Consider the following 15,138-nt stretch of genomic DNA (forward strand, 5'->3'; position numbering starts at 1 on the left):
AGTTAGCAACTCTTTGAGCCTGACTGTAAGATGGTAATAATAATTTGTATGTCCTATAATTGTTAGAGGGTTGAATTATATGACATTTTTCCAGAAAAAATACTCTGGACACAGCGTGACATGATAAACACTGTATGTGTTAACTTTTTGTTGTTTTATAGTATCAATGTAATCCTAGGAAATGATCTCAAAGAATCATGGATGCATATAAAAATTGAAAATTTTAGCCAAACATCTAAGGACAGCACATATACACACATGAATCTTATGTGTTATTTAAAATATTCTTGTTGGAGGACAATTCACAGACATATGATAGATGACTAATTGGGAAATTAGATTGCAATATACAAGGTTTTTTTTTTTTTTAGTAGTCTTGAGTTTGTAATACATTGTGGGATTATAAATGTCTTTTTTCCCCTGGATTTTCTACAAGGAAATGGGGTCATATTTAAAAAAAAATAAGATTATTATGAAAACAAAATGCTAGGGAAGTTGGGTGGGAGGCGGCTCAGGTGGTGCAGTGCTCCTGTTCAAGCATCAGGGCCCAATGTTAGGTCCCAGCACCACTGTCAGCCAGATGCAGCAGCAGTTATGTGGGTGCTGGGAACTGAACCTGGGTCCTCTGTAAAAGCAACAAGTGCTTTAACCACTGACCTAATTCTCTAGGTCCCTCTTTTCAACTTTTAATATGAACAAAATTACCTGGGTCTTGTCAAAGTGTAGTTTATTTTTGTAGTAGTGGGCTAGGCCTGGGAACCTGTATTTTTGCCTAAATCCCAGGGAACACGATGAGCTGGACGATGGGCCATAGTTGAACAGCATCAGGAGGACCAGTTTCATGCCCTTTTATTTACTTCTGATTATACTTTTCAATCCTTCTGTAAAGGCCGTAATATTTTACTATCTCCCTGCTCTAAGGTAGTTTTAAGAGACGGCTTCTCTGCCAGATGCACATTGGCAACAATTTAAAAGGCCTTTTCTCACTATGAGGTGGGAGGTGGGGAGAAAGAGAAAGGCGACACACTCCCGCGACGGCTCCCCAGCACTCCTGGGTCAGCTCTGCGCAGAGTGGCTCCGTTATCTACTCAGGAACAACATTTGGGACATTAGTTGTCATTGTACTCATAGACACAAGGACTTAGAATGGTCTGGCTTAAACTAAAGGGGCTGCTACATGGCCCTAATTCACATTTGGATCTACCCATGGCTTTCTGAAATTATTTATTATAGAAGCCAGGAGTCTTCCCATGTTGTTTTCGCTGTTTTGGCCGCATTGTCTGGGTGTGAGGCTCAAGCACACTCCTGTTTCTGTCCACCGGTACTGGGGATTCCATGCTTGGCTTTTACATGGGTGCTGGGAACCCAAGCTCTGGTCCCTGTGTGTGTACAACAAGCACTTTATCCACCGAGCCACCTTCCCAGCCCTATTAAAACCTTTTAATCTTTAGAAACATGTTTTTTATGGTCATTACCATTCCTACTTTGTGAGCTACTTTAATGTTGCTGCCTTTCTAGAAGTTGCTTATGAAAAGTTAAAGAGGATAAACAGAAAAGACAAGAGTAAGTGCTAGGAAATACAATCATGTGCTATGAATTCTAAAACACACTGAACACATTTACAACCCTGACATAGACTGGAAAAGGATTAAAACCTTCATGACAAACATCACGTAAGTGAAGCATAAGGATAAAGTCTCTGTTGCACGGTCACTGGCTTTACTATCTGTAAAAGCCCTATAATTTCCCTTTATATAGATGATATGCATTGTATGCATCTCAGTAAGTTCTTAGCCCTGAAATTCAGGAGGTGTGGAAGTGCTGGTATGGAATTGCCTGCCTTTTAAACACTGTATCTGGGAAAATGTTCTCTTCTAGAAAGGCCTGTGTATAAGAACTTAAATGGCAGTGTTAGAGATAAGACCGCATCTTTTAGACTTCTGGGTTGTCCTGGTGTGTTTCTATAATTAGGCTACCTGAACAATCTTACTAACTCCAGTAAGCTCCCTCTTCCAGCAAGCCAGTGAGCACAGTTGATGCTCTAGTAATGAAGGTTTTCTATTTGCTACTTGCACGTGATGAGACCAACAGATGAAATCACCCAACCTGTACCAGGGGCTTTCATTTGAGTTTTTCATAGTGCTACTGGCTGGGCAAGATCATTGGTGAGATCTTTTCTGGCACTAGAAGCAAGCACTTACACAATGGCTGACCCAGACAGAAAGACCTTGGCCAAGGTTGCTTCAGTTGCTGCTGTTTTGTTTCATTATGTTAAAGATAATTGGCCATGTCAGGATGAAATAAGACACTTGTGTCACCATTCTCTAAGCTAAATGATCCCCCATTAAGGGCAAAAGGAAGTCTGTACCCGCACTGAGTGCAAGTTGAGGGCAAAGAACGGAATAAGAATCACAGTGACCTATGAATGGCAAAGGGCGCCAAGTGCTAGAACTATCACGGTGACATTTCTCTTGTTAATATAAACACTACTAGTTATGAAAATTTTGAAAAAATGAGAGTGAAAATGCTCTGAGTTATCCATATGCCCACCACATTGATTTACAGGAATCCCATCTCTCAGTATCACCAGCCAATTTCTATTATCTTTGAAAAATCGCTATTGGCCCTGGAAGATGCCAGACTGATTCCTGTTACACTGAATACTTAGATGTCATGCAAAACCTTTAAGAACATGAATTTATTCCTAGTCTTTTCCTGAGCACCAGATACAACACGTGATATAGAGAACAGTCAGAGAAACCACAGCCTATGAGAGCTTCCAAGTGAATACACGAACACAGCATTTAAAGCAGAATCAGCACCTGTGTGTGAGTCAAGCTGGACACCCATCACCTCCTGATGTTCCTGCAGGCTTGGCAAGGGGCCTCCTTCCTACTGTAAGAGCTGAATGCTTCCAGAAGTGAAAAACTAAAGAGCTGTGTATATGATGTACTTGGATTGAGACCAGAAAGAAGTATAAGCTTAGTGGCATGTGAATCATTTTGATCAGAAAAGACGGAAAGGAAAACAAGGAAGATGTATAAGACAGCATGCTTTACTTGAGAGACCCGAAGAGCCGTGTGCCCCTGAGAAGCTGACGAGGAGCTGGCGAAGGGCCGACGGGGCTGGCCAGAGAGAGGCCTTCAAAGGCCCTTCAGGCCATTGCTAACACTGAGGAGGGCTGAGGCCGAGTTTGCATGGGAGTTAGAAACACGCAGTAAGCAAACTGGGATACTCTGGAAGAACTGAATGGGTTAACTGCAACAGCACATCCTCCTATATCCTTTCTCTTCTAACATGCTAAATTCAGAAGGCAAATGCAACAATAGAGTTACTTGTACCGTAGTGCTTGTTTTGAAATTGTAAATTGGTTCCAATGAGAATTATTTATCAAGGAACAACTGAGATATGTTGAATTTCACATTTCCTCATCTACTATGTTATTCTCAAGAAATGCCTGGTAATAAAACTGCACGTAGCTGAAACGGGAAATGCACAACACGCTCCCTGCACATACTCCAGGCGTCTGCCAGCCACCCAGTTCACTGTGTGATATGGTGACGCCTATACAACTCTGCCCACCACGTCACAGTGACTCACAACTATTATCAACTACATCCACTTTGTCATCAGTTAAAATCATTAATGCTGCTCCCTGGTCCCATTTTCCCACAAGCCCTGAGGTTTCTTGATGCATGGTTCTTCACACCTGTAGCATGGAGAAATGGATTAGCCACTTCAGAACCAACTCCTCTGAAGATAATGATTTATCAGAAGATCTGCATATACTTTATAACCAAACATATTTTTATGCAAAATTAACTATTTGTAAGAAGTCTTTATTATAGACATTGGACAGAACTGAGCAAGACTGGATGAAATTTTTAGTGCCTGTCTTCCCAAGAGACCCTTCATTTACACCTTCTCTCCAGATGAACCTGATCCAATGCACAACTGAGGGGAGTGACAGCTGTGGGATCTGTTAGTGGGCTAGGAATTTAGGTCGATGGCACATAAACTCCTGGGTAGTTCTGAAGATGTTTTTGTCTTTATATCAAGTCACAGTATTTATGAATAAGAACACTGTCTTACAGTTTTTGTGGTTGTGATAACCGCCATGACTGAAAGTACCTTAGGGAGGACAGGGTTTATTTCATCTCACACTTCCAGGCATGAGTCTCACTGAGGGAAGTCAGGCAGGAGCTGAAGCAGAAGCCATGGAGGAGTGCTGCCTTATGGCTTGTTCCCCATGGCTTACTCAGCCTAGTTTCTTATAGTGTTCAGGACTTCCAGCCCATGGGTGGCACGGCCCACACATCAATCATTAATCAAGAAAGTGCCCAATACGCTTGCCTATAGGCCAATTTGGTTGGAACATTTTCTCAATTGAGGGCTCCTCTTATGAAATTGTGACAAACTGACAAAAGAAAATAAAGCCCAAGCCAAACCATTAACCATAAGAAACAGAACAATTAAAGTTGAATTTCCAATAGAGTACATTTTTAAAAGCATATTTCACATATTGTCTGATACTTATACAAACAACAAACCAACTCAATGATTACTTTAAACTTAACTGGACATTCTGTGTGATGCAACAGTATCTTAGGAGGATGCTCAGGAAGACACAGCCTGCGTCTTCTGGATATGGTATCTTTACCTGCTATGGTTATCTTGCTTTGATCCCAGGTAGGGCTTATCCTAGGCAGAGCACACAGAAAGTGTGTGTCTTTGAAGACACTGGGGAGCTTCTATAGCAGTAGTTATAACTTGAACTGACGATCTGAATTCTAGGCAAAAGTATTAGGTGTGCTCATTCTCTTGAGAGAAAAAGCTGGTGTGCTGGCCTAATCTCCTTTTCAGAGGAGCTCAGGTGTGGTGGGCATTGAACACTCAATCTTCAGTTGGTAGTGCTGTTTGTGGTGTCTGACATCATGGGTGGGTGGGCTTTGAGAGCTTAAGGCCGCACATGACCTGTAGCAGTTTGTTCTTTATGCTTTGTGTTTGAGGCTCAAGCTGTGAGCTGCCAGCTTCGTGCTGCCACGGCTGCCATGTCTTCCTGACACAATAATGACAGACTCTACTCCATCTGGAGCCATATGCACAAAGAAACCCTTCCTTCTGTGAATTGCCTTGGTCATGGTGTTTTATCACAGCAACAGAAAAGTAACCCACACACTAGGGTAATACTCTCAGGTTCGCATCTAATTCAGACCTTCATCAGGAGTGTTGACACCCGCATGGGGCATGTTGTGATCCCAACACTCAGGAGGCTGGGGTAGAAAGAGCTCTAGTTTGAGGAGAGCCTGGGCTATGGGAAATAAGATGTCAACAACTTCAATGTTAGATGCTATTAAAATGTGATTGATGTCTATAGTTGAAATTAAGCTTTACATAAACATTAATATTAATATCAGGTACTATGTTGATTTCATTTATATTTTCTTCAATTTAATTAAAAACACATTACTATTTTATAGAATATGCATTTTTATATCATGATACTTGAATAAGATCTATACACAAGACTATACAAATACGCTTCAAACCCAAAAGATTGCCTAGCCCCAACTGATAAACATGAAGGTAGGCATTTTGTTAGCATCTCTCAATGTTTACTTACTCCGAGTTGACTGGGGCACTTCCCTCTGTATGAGGCCCCCTTTACACGACACTTTGTGGGTTTACATGTATACACATGCATGTTAATGATTCAATGCACAAGTCATTTACTTGCTAAGGGAAATAAGACAGGCTTTAGGTGAATATTAAAAGCCGTGTTCTCACTGAGAAGCAAAAGTAATGATGATTAATGAATGGGTCAGAGTGGTAGCCCAGGGTAACCTCAGCTGCTGGTCTGAAAGGCGTTCTGTGCAAGGGCAGGTGAAGCTGAATGTGGCTTGTTTAATGAGATCAGGCTATTTGGATGAATTCATTCAAAAAGGAAAAATAAGAAATATCAGAATTTTAAAAGTAGACTAGAAAAACTCATTAAAGGTCAACACATGGTTAAACAATGTGAAAGGCAAGAATAAGAATCTAATCCTGAGTTTAGGTGTGGGGGAAGGGACAGAAGGAAGACAATAAGGCTACCGACAGAGCCTAAAAACTGAACAAGAGTGGATAATTATTTCCAAGGGAAATAGCCATTATAGTTAAGAAAAAGATGTTTGGGGAATTTAATCTTACTATCTTTGGATGATCCATATGTTAAGAAGTTTAAACTCCTCTAGCTACACTGTGGTGCCAGGGCCTAGAAAGGTCTTAGTACTTATTTTTGCTTTTACAGATATTTAAAATGTCCATGACCAACTGTATTTTACAAACACCTTACACTAAGAGTTGTTTGTGTAAGCCAATCCACCAGTCTAATGAGCTACAACTATCACAAATGTGATGAGCTGTTTTTTGTAATGACAGACCTGCTGATAAGTAGATACACTGAAACAAGATCGGTGAGCTCTGGAATCTATATGGTTACCATGATTATTATGGTCTACTGAACTCTGTGTCTGCTCCCCTGGCCTTACAGTACCTCATGTTAATACTATAGTAACATGTTTCTCTGGTACTATCCTTTTGCTTTGCTTTTAAAATACAGAATACAGTAAAATACCAAAATATAGAAACGTCTTCAATAGTCTCCCCAAATACAGTTTCCTCTTGATTAGTTCAGCACAGTCAATAATTTAAAATATGCTTTTAATTAAAAAATGCCACCGCTTCTGGTCTAATGTGTGTGGAGTATTTCCTTTGTTCAAAGGGAAAGGTTCTCCCTTCAGGCCAGTGCAGCTCCCATGATATGCTAGGCTTGTGGCTTATCGAGCAGAGCATGGGCTGCCGCCTGTCCTTTCTGCCATGCCTCTGTGACACTTGAGCATGCATGACTTTCTACATGGGCACCATGGGGCAGAACACCAAGAAGAAGGGGGAACGTCTTAGTGGAACATCTAAAGGAAGAGAGATCTTAGTAAGCAACATCACTCGGGCTTTGGACCAAGTTTCTGGGTATAGGAATTCAGCTACTAAGGTTATTTCCAGACCTGCTATTCTGTTTAATAAGCCTGGAGCTTCTTTGATGAGAGCAGAGCTTTCATTCTTTCTGAGTGGAAGCCCTATAGATTAATGTCATCTCCTGGAAAAGTTAAGCATAAAAAAAGATGAGCTGGTGGGGACAGGTTTTTATCACAGTTAGATACAAAGGGAAAACAGGAGACAGTACTACAACCTTTACAGTATGACTTTTGGCCTTGGCTGACTTTCCTCTGTACAGAGTAAGTCAGAGTTCTCATTTCCTTCTACATCTGCATTTTCGGGAACAAGCTGCCCCCCCCCCCCCCACCCAGGGCAGTGTAGCCTTGAAAGAACATATAAATATTGTTTTCAGAAAGGCCACTGGAAGGAAGCAAATGCTATGGATGACACATTTAATCTAGCATGATCCAAGCCCATAGGCAGTGCAAATACATCAAATTGTTTGATTTGAGCTTTCCCCGAACTAGTGTCTATGCCTCCCAGGCAGGGTTCATTGTGGGGACAATCTGGCATCTTTGTATCTTACAGAGACGGTAGAGATGAAGACAGATGATGGAGGAAGAAGGCCTAGCAGGAGGGGGATGATCATCTTACTTGTCCCTAAGGGTGGCATCCTGTCCCTGTAACAGTCAAGATGCAGCGATCCATTTCCTATGAGTCTGTGTTCATACTTATGTGTGTGTGCGTGCTAAATAAATTTATTGAGCCATTAAGAAGGAATAGGAGGAGACAAGTGATGGGATAACAATTGAGTTTCATCTGAATAAATTAATGAAATTAAAATTAAAAAAAGAAGTTAAAAAGGAGATGTTAAATCTCACTTAGAAAAGCAAAATCAAGATAGTCTGCTCTGCATTGTGGATTGAGACAGCTTGTTGATGCTTCTTCCTTCATCCCATGTCTCTGTGGAATTACATGGATGAGGTGAGATCAGAGATGGAGATGAATTCATGCCTAAGACTCTAAGTCTGTTCTCTCAACCTTAGCTGGCTCCCTGGCAGAGAGATTATGAACAAAGTTCAAACAACTAATCGAATGTCATGCTACAAATATCTAAATTAACTTGACATTAGATTAAAAACTCCCAATAAGAGTTTTAAAAAGCTAAAAACCAGGTTGGCTTCTAAATTAATTTGTGTCTATTTATGTAAATAAACTAGGAAATAGGAAAGCCACTGTCTCTTCTAACTCACCAAATTATTTCACAGCCTGAAAATGGACCCCTAAAAGCTGACTGATTACAACAAAACTTCTTTCAAATGTAAATGTTTCAGCAAAGGGCAAGATAAGCCATTCTGGAAATCAACTGTCTGGCAAGTCACTGGCACTGCCCCCTTACAGTCTGATCACAGTTATAGTACTTTATGTTAAACTTCCATCTTAACAGTGTTAAGGAGTGAGCAGAGAACTTAATTCTGGCCAACAAGGGAATGAAAACCTCCTTGTGAGGGAGAGTCTTGGTTGCTAATATAGCATTTAAGCATCTAAACTCTTGTATTGATGAGATATTTTTATTTACTTAATCCTCTGCCTTACTACAAATATCCACAACAGGACAGTTTTTATTACTTTCCTTATACAGATAAAATGTTCATAATTCCAATTCTAGAATATGCTTTGAAATAGATTAGACAATGTTCAAAGTAGTTGGTTATACTTCCAGAGGAAATTAAGAGTCTTCTTTGATTTCTTTCTTTAGAGACTCGAATTTTTTTTCATACAGGTCTTTCACTTGCTTGATTAGTTATACCATGGCTATTGTGAAGAGTGTTGTTTCCCTAATTTCTTTCGCAAACAGTTTGTCTTTTGTATAAAGGAAGGCTACTGATTTTTTAAAATTGATTTTGCAGCCAGCCACTTTGCTGAAAGTGTTTATCAGCAGTAAGAGTTCCTTGGTAGAATTTTTGGGGTCACTTATGTATACTATCATCTGCAAATAGTGATACTTTGGCTTCTTCCTTTCCAATTTGTTTCTCCTTGGTCTCCTTTAGTTGTCTTATTGTTCTAGCTAGGACTTCAAGTACTATATTTAAGAGATATTGAGAGAGTGGACAGTCTTGTCATGTCTCAGATTTCAATGGAATTTATTTATGTTTCTTTCCATTTAGTTTGATATTGGCTATAGGCTTGCTGTAAATTGTCTTTACTATGTTTAGGTATGTGCCTTGTGTCTCCAATCTCTCCAAGTCCTTTTAACGTGAATGAGTGTTGGATTTTGTCAAATGCTTTTTCCATATCTAAGGAGATGATCATGTAGCTTTCAATCTGGCACTTCCTCAGAAAATTGGTAATAGTTCTACCTCAAGACCCAGCTAACTACTGCTGGGCATATACCCAAAAGATGCTCCAGCATACAACAAGGATGTTTACTCAACTATGTTCATAGCAGCTTTATTTGTAATAGCCAGAACCTGGAAACAACCTAGATGTCCTTCAACCGAAGAAATGGATAAAGAACCTGTGGTACATTTACACAATGGACTACTACTCAGCTATTAAAGACAAGGAAATCTTGAAATTTGCCGGCAAATGGATGGATCTAGAAAAGATCATCCCGAGTGAGGTAACCCAGACCCAGAAAGTATAAGCAAATATTAGCCACATAATACAGGATAACCACACTACAGTACACAGAACTAAAGACACTAAATGATGAGGAGGACCCTAGGGAGGATGCTTGATTCTCATTCAGAAGGGCAAATGGAATAGATGCCAGAAGCAGTTGAAGAGAAGGAACAGGAAGGGAGCCTATCACAGAGGTCCTATGAAAGACTCCACCCACAGGAGATCCAAGCAGATGCTGAGACTCACAGCCAAACTTTGGGGTGGAGCACAGGGAGTCTTATGGAAGAGTTGGGGAATAGAGGGACCTGGAGGGGACAGGGGCTCCACAAGGAGACCAATGGAGCCAACAAATCCAGGTGGAGAAGGGGTGTGCTGCAGAGACTGATGCATCAACCAAGGACCATGCATGGTGAGGACCTAGACCTTCTGCTCAGATGTAGTAGATAGGCAGCTCAGTCTCCTTGTGGGTCCCATAATATGGGGAGGAGGGACTACTTCTGACATGGACTCTGGTCCCCACATTTTGATCACTTCCTCCTGGCTGGGCGGCCTTGCCAGGCCACAGAGGAAGAAGATACAGGCAGTCCAGATGAGGCTTGATAGGCAGAGGTCAGCTGTTAGGGGAGGAGGGCTCCCCTTTCTGAGGACTAGGGGAGGGGGAAGGGGGTATGAGGGAGGGAGGGTGGTGCCAGGAGGTGAGAAGGGAGGGGGCTACAAGCAAAATGTAAAGTGAACCAAAAAAAAAAAAAAAAAGAGTCTTCTTTTAAATCTGTCTTCATTTACCTGCTACCATTGTCACTGTGACATGATTATGACTATTAACAAATTAACAAATGCTATAAAACTAAATTCTATCAAAGTGATCATGGTCAAATTACCAAAATGCATAAGATAAGCACCCCTGAAAGTTGCCCCATGTTCTCAGGGTAGGTATCTAGTCATTCACTCTGTGTACTGCAGACATTTTGATTTCACATGGTTTATAGAGGATTCTGAATCATGGATACATTTAGATCTTTGGAGAATGGCATATAATTATCATAAAACATGACAAAATACTTTGCAATTCATTAGGAATTTAAAATTTGCTATTGGCTGATACCTCAGTTTTAGAATTTTCCCTTTATTATTTTCTCTATCCTTTAAGCATATCAAAAAAGTCTTAGAAAAAAATGAAAATAGTAGTATATTGCTAAAACAAAACAAAACAAAACAAAACAAAACAAAACAAAAAACAAACCCAAAACCAAAACTCATTTAACAGTCAAACAAATAATCTACAAAAAGATTTCTAGAAGAACTAAATACTGGCAAAAAATTAAAGGTATTAACATTTCATTGTTTTGTCTTCAAGACCAATAAAAAAATCAGAACTTAATTAAAATCTAAATTTAATGAGGTGAACCTTCTCTTCTAGGTACTTTAGGGAAAGAAGAAAGAAAACTCTCTTCAAAATAAATAACAATGCTCAAAAACATGGTAATTTTTTTCATTTTTGACACAGGTCACAAGCCTGGAACTTACTGCTCTGCCTCTGCGTCCAGGTGCTGGGAGGCAGGTGTCACCACACCTGGCACCACAACAGGTATGACTGATAACGAAAGGTCAAATTTTAAAATCATTTTACTGCTTTCCTATTTTAGCAAAGAAGCACAGTGATGTCCTTTGTTGTTATTTTTCTTTTAGGAATAGTATCTATGCACTTCAACATCCCTAAAATTATGGCTTTTATAAACATCTGTCCAACTTTTTGTTACTTCTTTAAAGATTTACCTCAATCTTTCCCTCTCCCCTGCCAATCATAAGTATTAAATACCATGCACTATAAAATAAAAATGATAACCCATGGAATGCAGCTTTAAACAATAAATGTGATACATGTCCAGGATATGAAACATATGCACCAATTTTAAAAGCACTTTTCAAAACAGCATTTATAGCAGATTTGCCACACTTATACTGGTTGCCATGATGGTTCCTCTGTGGATATGTCTGTCTTCTGCTTATTTAGCCTCTTTCTAATTAACAACAATCTCTTATATGGGAGGACTTGGAGGGAGGAAAGGGGAAGGAGAAATGATGTAATTATAATTTCAAAAGCAGCAGATAACAAAAATTTAGATTAAGACTAAAGTAGCTCCTATACTTTGAGTATATCAATATACAAAGCATCTATACAGAATCCATGAAAACACCCCACTAGAGAGGTTGAGGTTGGCTCAGTGGTTAAGAGCTCTGCCTGTTCCTCTTGCAGGGGACTTGGTTCTGTCCCCAGTGCCTACACAGTGGCTTAAGACTGGCTCTAACTCTAGTTCCTGGGGACCTGGTATGCGTCTGAGGGCACCAGGCACATACACAGTGATCACACATGCACATACACAGTGATCACACATGCACATACACAGTGATCACACATGCACATACACAGTGATCACACATGCAATGCAAGCAAAAAATTCAAACTCATAAAATAAAAATGAATACATTTTTAAAACTAAACAAACAACAACAAAAACTTCACCATAACAGAAATATAGTTCATACAGTTTAAAAAAAAATAAATAAATTATTTTCAGGTACTACTTTAAAATGAAAAGATTATTATGTTTTTCAAGTGGTATATCCTCTCACCAATAAAATGTAATCCATCAGAATTTAGGAAGACAGTCGGACAGGGAACTGTACAGAGAACTGATGGAGACTGCTGAGGGAAGATGGCCCCTTTCTGTCTAGCTGTAGCTCTTCCTTTTCTTTTGTAGGTGCTATTTACCAGGAAGCCTTTTGTACTTCTAACTCTGGCTCAGGGTCCGCCACCTGAACACCAGAGCCTCTAACGACCAATGTTGGGCTACGTCTTGGAAGGATTTGGAAGATATTCCACTTATTTTGAATAGATATTTTTCCTTTTCCCAGGTAACAGAGATTACAGTCTTAAAATAGTCCTAAATTACAATGATAACACTAATATACTTTTGAAGAAATAGTTTGTTCTAGTCTATAAACACTTAATGAACTTTACAAAACCGGACATGTACCCCTCTAGGGTAAAATGAAACATTACAAACAAGCTGTGCTTAAACACTTACAGACTCTTTTCTGCCCATGGTTTTGCTGTGCGAGCGGGAACGTGCAATGCTGCTGAAGAAGGAATCCTTTTTAGTAGCGGATGAGGGTGGAGAGCCGGTGGATTCTCTCCCCCCAGGCAAGCTCTCGATGCTTGGAGATGAACTGATGGTTTTAGAGCTTTGCCCTGTAAGAAAATTAAGTAGCAATAATTAAACATAGACTGTCACTAAGGCACAGAGTATACTAGTGTTAATAAACGGTGGTTAGCTATGAAGTGACCTTTTCACAATGCTAACATAAAGACGTTATTTTTTTAAACAATGAAGTACTAGTCTAGTTTTCCATATGTAATGTATGCTGCATAGTTCATGCATGTTTTAAAAAACAAAAAGAGAAAAAGAACCTAGTTTCCAGAGATGAAGGGTCAGTGGTTGGACAGCTCTTCAACTGTGGAAGCAGAGGCTACTATACTATGTATGAATACGGTTCAAACTTCAAAGCTTTCAGCAAAAGTTTTCAAAGAGCTTCTTTCTTTTCCTCAGGAAAAGGAGAGATACAGGAGATACAGGACAACCGCAAGCCTGCTGTAGAATCTTGAGATGGGCTAGGGTGCTGTCTTACAGTGACTTTCACAGGCCTGTGCCCTGAGCAGAGCGATGACATCAGGGATGCTTAGCATAAATGCATAACTAACAGATGCTCCGTGTGCAGTCTTCCCTCTTGGGCCACTAGGTACAGAAGCTACTAATTGTAGTTCTCTACCTGAGTCTTTTATCTCTGACCTTACAATAGCTGTCTGCCTCTGCAGCCTCCTTTCTATCCGGCACTAGGGATAGACACAGTGGGATTCACCTCCCCAGAGTCTAGAACCTGGAGGCAAGGGGTGAATGGCAAGCCAAGAGGAGTGACCTGGGGTAGCGCCTTGCAGCAGGGACTTCCCAGTTCCTCTCACAGGAAGCCTGTAATTCCGTAGGTATGTGCGATGCTTCCACAGCACCCCCCCCACGCAGTCCCCGCCCTCGACAGCACCCCCCCACGCAATCCCCGCCCTCGACAGCACCCCCCACGCAGTCCCCGCCCTCAACAGCACCCCCCCACGCAGTCCCCGTCCTCGACAGCACCCCCCCACGCAGTCCCCGCCCTCGACAGCACCCCCCACGCAGTCCCCGCCCTCGACAGCACCCCTCCCACGCAGTCCCCGCCCTCGACAGCACCCCCCCACGCAGTCCCCGCCCTCGACAGCACCCCCCACGCAGTCCCCGCCCTCGACAGCACCCCCCCACGCAGTCCCCGCCCTCGACAGCACCCCCCACGCAGTCCCCGCCCTCGACAGCACCCCCCACGCAGTCCCCGCCCTCGACAGCACCCCTTCCACGCAGTCCCGCCCTCGACAGCACCCCTCCCACGCAGTCCCGCCCTCGACAGCACCCCCCCACGCAGTCCCCGCCCTCGACAGCACCCCCCACGCAGTCCCTGTCCTCGACAGCACCCCTCCCACGCAGTCCCCGCCCTCGACAGCACCCCTCCCACGCAGTCCCCGCCCTCGACAGCACCCCTCCCACGCAGTCCCTGTCCTTTTGCATAACTGTTTCCCCATGAACCTTTTTTGTTTCTGATTCCACCTCAACAACTGAGTCTGTACTGAGCGATACTGTGATTTCCAGTTTAGCACAAGGTCCTCTAAGCTAGAGAAAGGCAGGGAGAGCAGAATCTTATGGCCCGAGAGGCATCTTATGCTGACGTCAGGCCCATCACAGGAACATTCTGCCCTACCTGACCTTGGCCTTCCCTCTATTCCATGTCTCCTACCCACTTGCGGGGCTTTGGGCCTTAACTTCACTGCATTATCTGTTTATGGCAATGACCCATAGACTAGGATCTGTCTGGATGGAAAAAGATCCAGGGAGCCATCTATTAATTTTCTTTTTAAAATCATACCAATAACATGCAGAAACATTCTTAGTATATCAGACTAAATGAGAAAGCTATCTTCTAAGAAAAAATTTTAATGACATATATTCATATATCATAACATTTGCCAGTATAAAGTGTGCGATTCATTGTTTTTTAAGTATCAGCGGTAATTTAAAAACAATTACACAATCTAAAACTGAAATCTCATGCTATTAGCTGTTTTTCCAAATCCCACCATAGTCCTTGGAAATTACCCAGTTTGTGGCCTTCTGTGACCATTACGTTTTCAAGGCTGGTTTATGTTGGAGCATGTGTTGGTACTTCATTTTTTAAATTGCCAAGTGATATTTAGACTATGTTGGGTTTAACATCAATCAGCTCACGAACAGTTAATATCTATTTCTTGGCTTTTAAGCATAATGATGTGAACACGTGTAGATGCTTCTATGGACCTGTACTAGTTCTTTCAGGTAGTTAGCTACCCTCTTCCTTCCCTCTTCTCCTGAGTCAAGGTTTCTCTATTTGGCCCAGGCTGTCCTTAAGTTCACTATGTACTCC

General features: G+C 41.5%; 1 protein-coding gene across 14 annotated transcripts in view; it reads right to left on the bottom strand.

Moving 5' to 3' along the window:
• The window catches only part of TBC1D5 (TBC1 domain family member 5), a 450,634-nt gene that overhangs the window by 65,859 nt on the left and 369,637 nt on the right, over positions 1 to 15,138 (bottom strand). For all 14 annotated transcript variants that reach the window (XR_014773989.1, XM_084754672.1, XM_084754671.1 and 11 more), the window contains one exon: positions 12,687 to 12,850. Coding sequence is in view for 13 of the 14 variants with exons in the window: in XM_084754672.1 (XP_084610798.1) it covers positions 12,687 to 12,850 (164 nt within the window). In the remaining variant the exon portion in view is untranslated. The remainder of the gene's footprint in view (positions 1 to 12,686; positions 12,851 to 15,138) is intronic.

The sequence above is a fragment of the Acomys minous genome (genome assembly GCF_964271855.1).
Source record: "Acomys minous genome assembly, chromosome: 13".
NCBI classification, from domain to species: Eukaryota; Metazoa; Chordata; class Mammalia; order Rodentia; family Muridae; genus Acomys; species Acomys minous.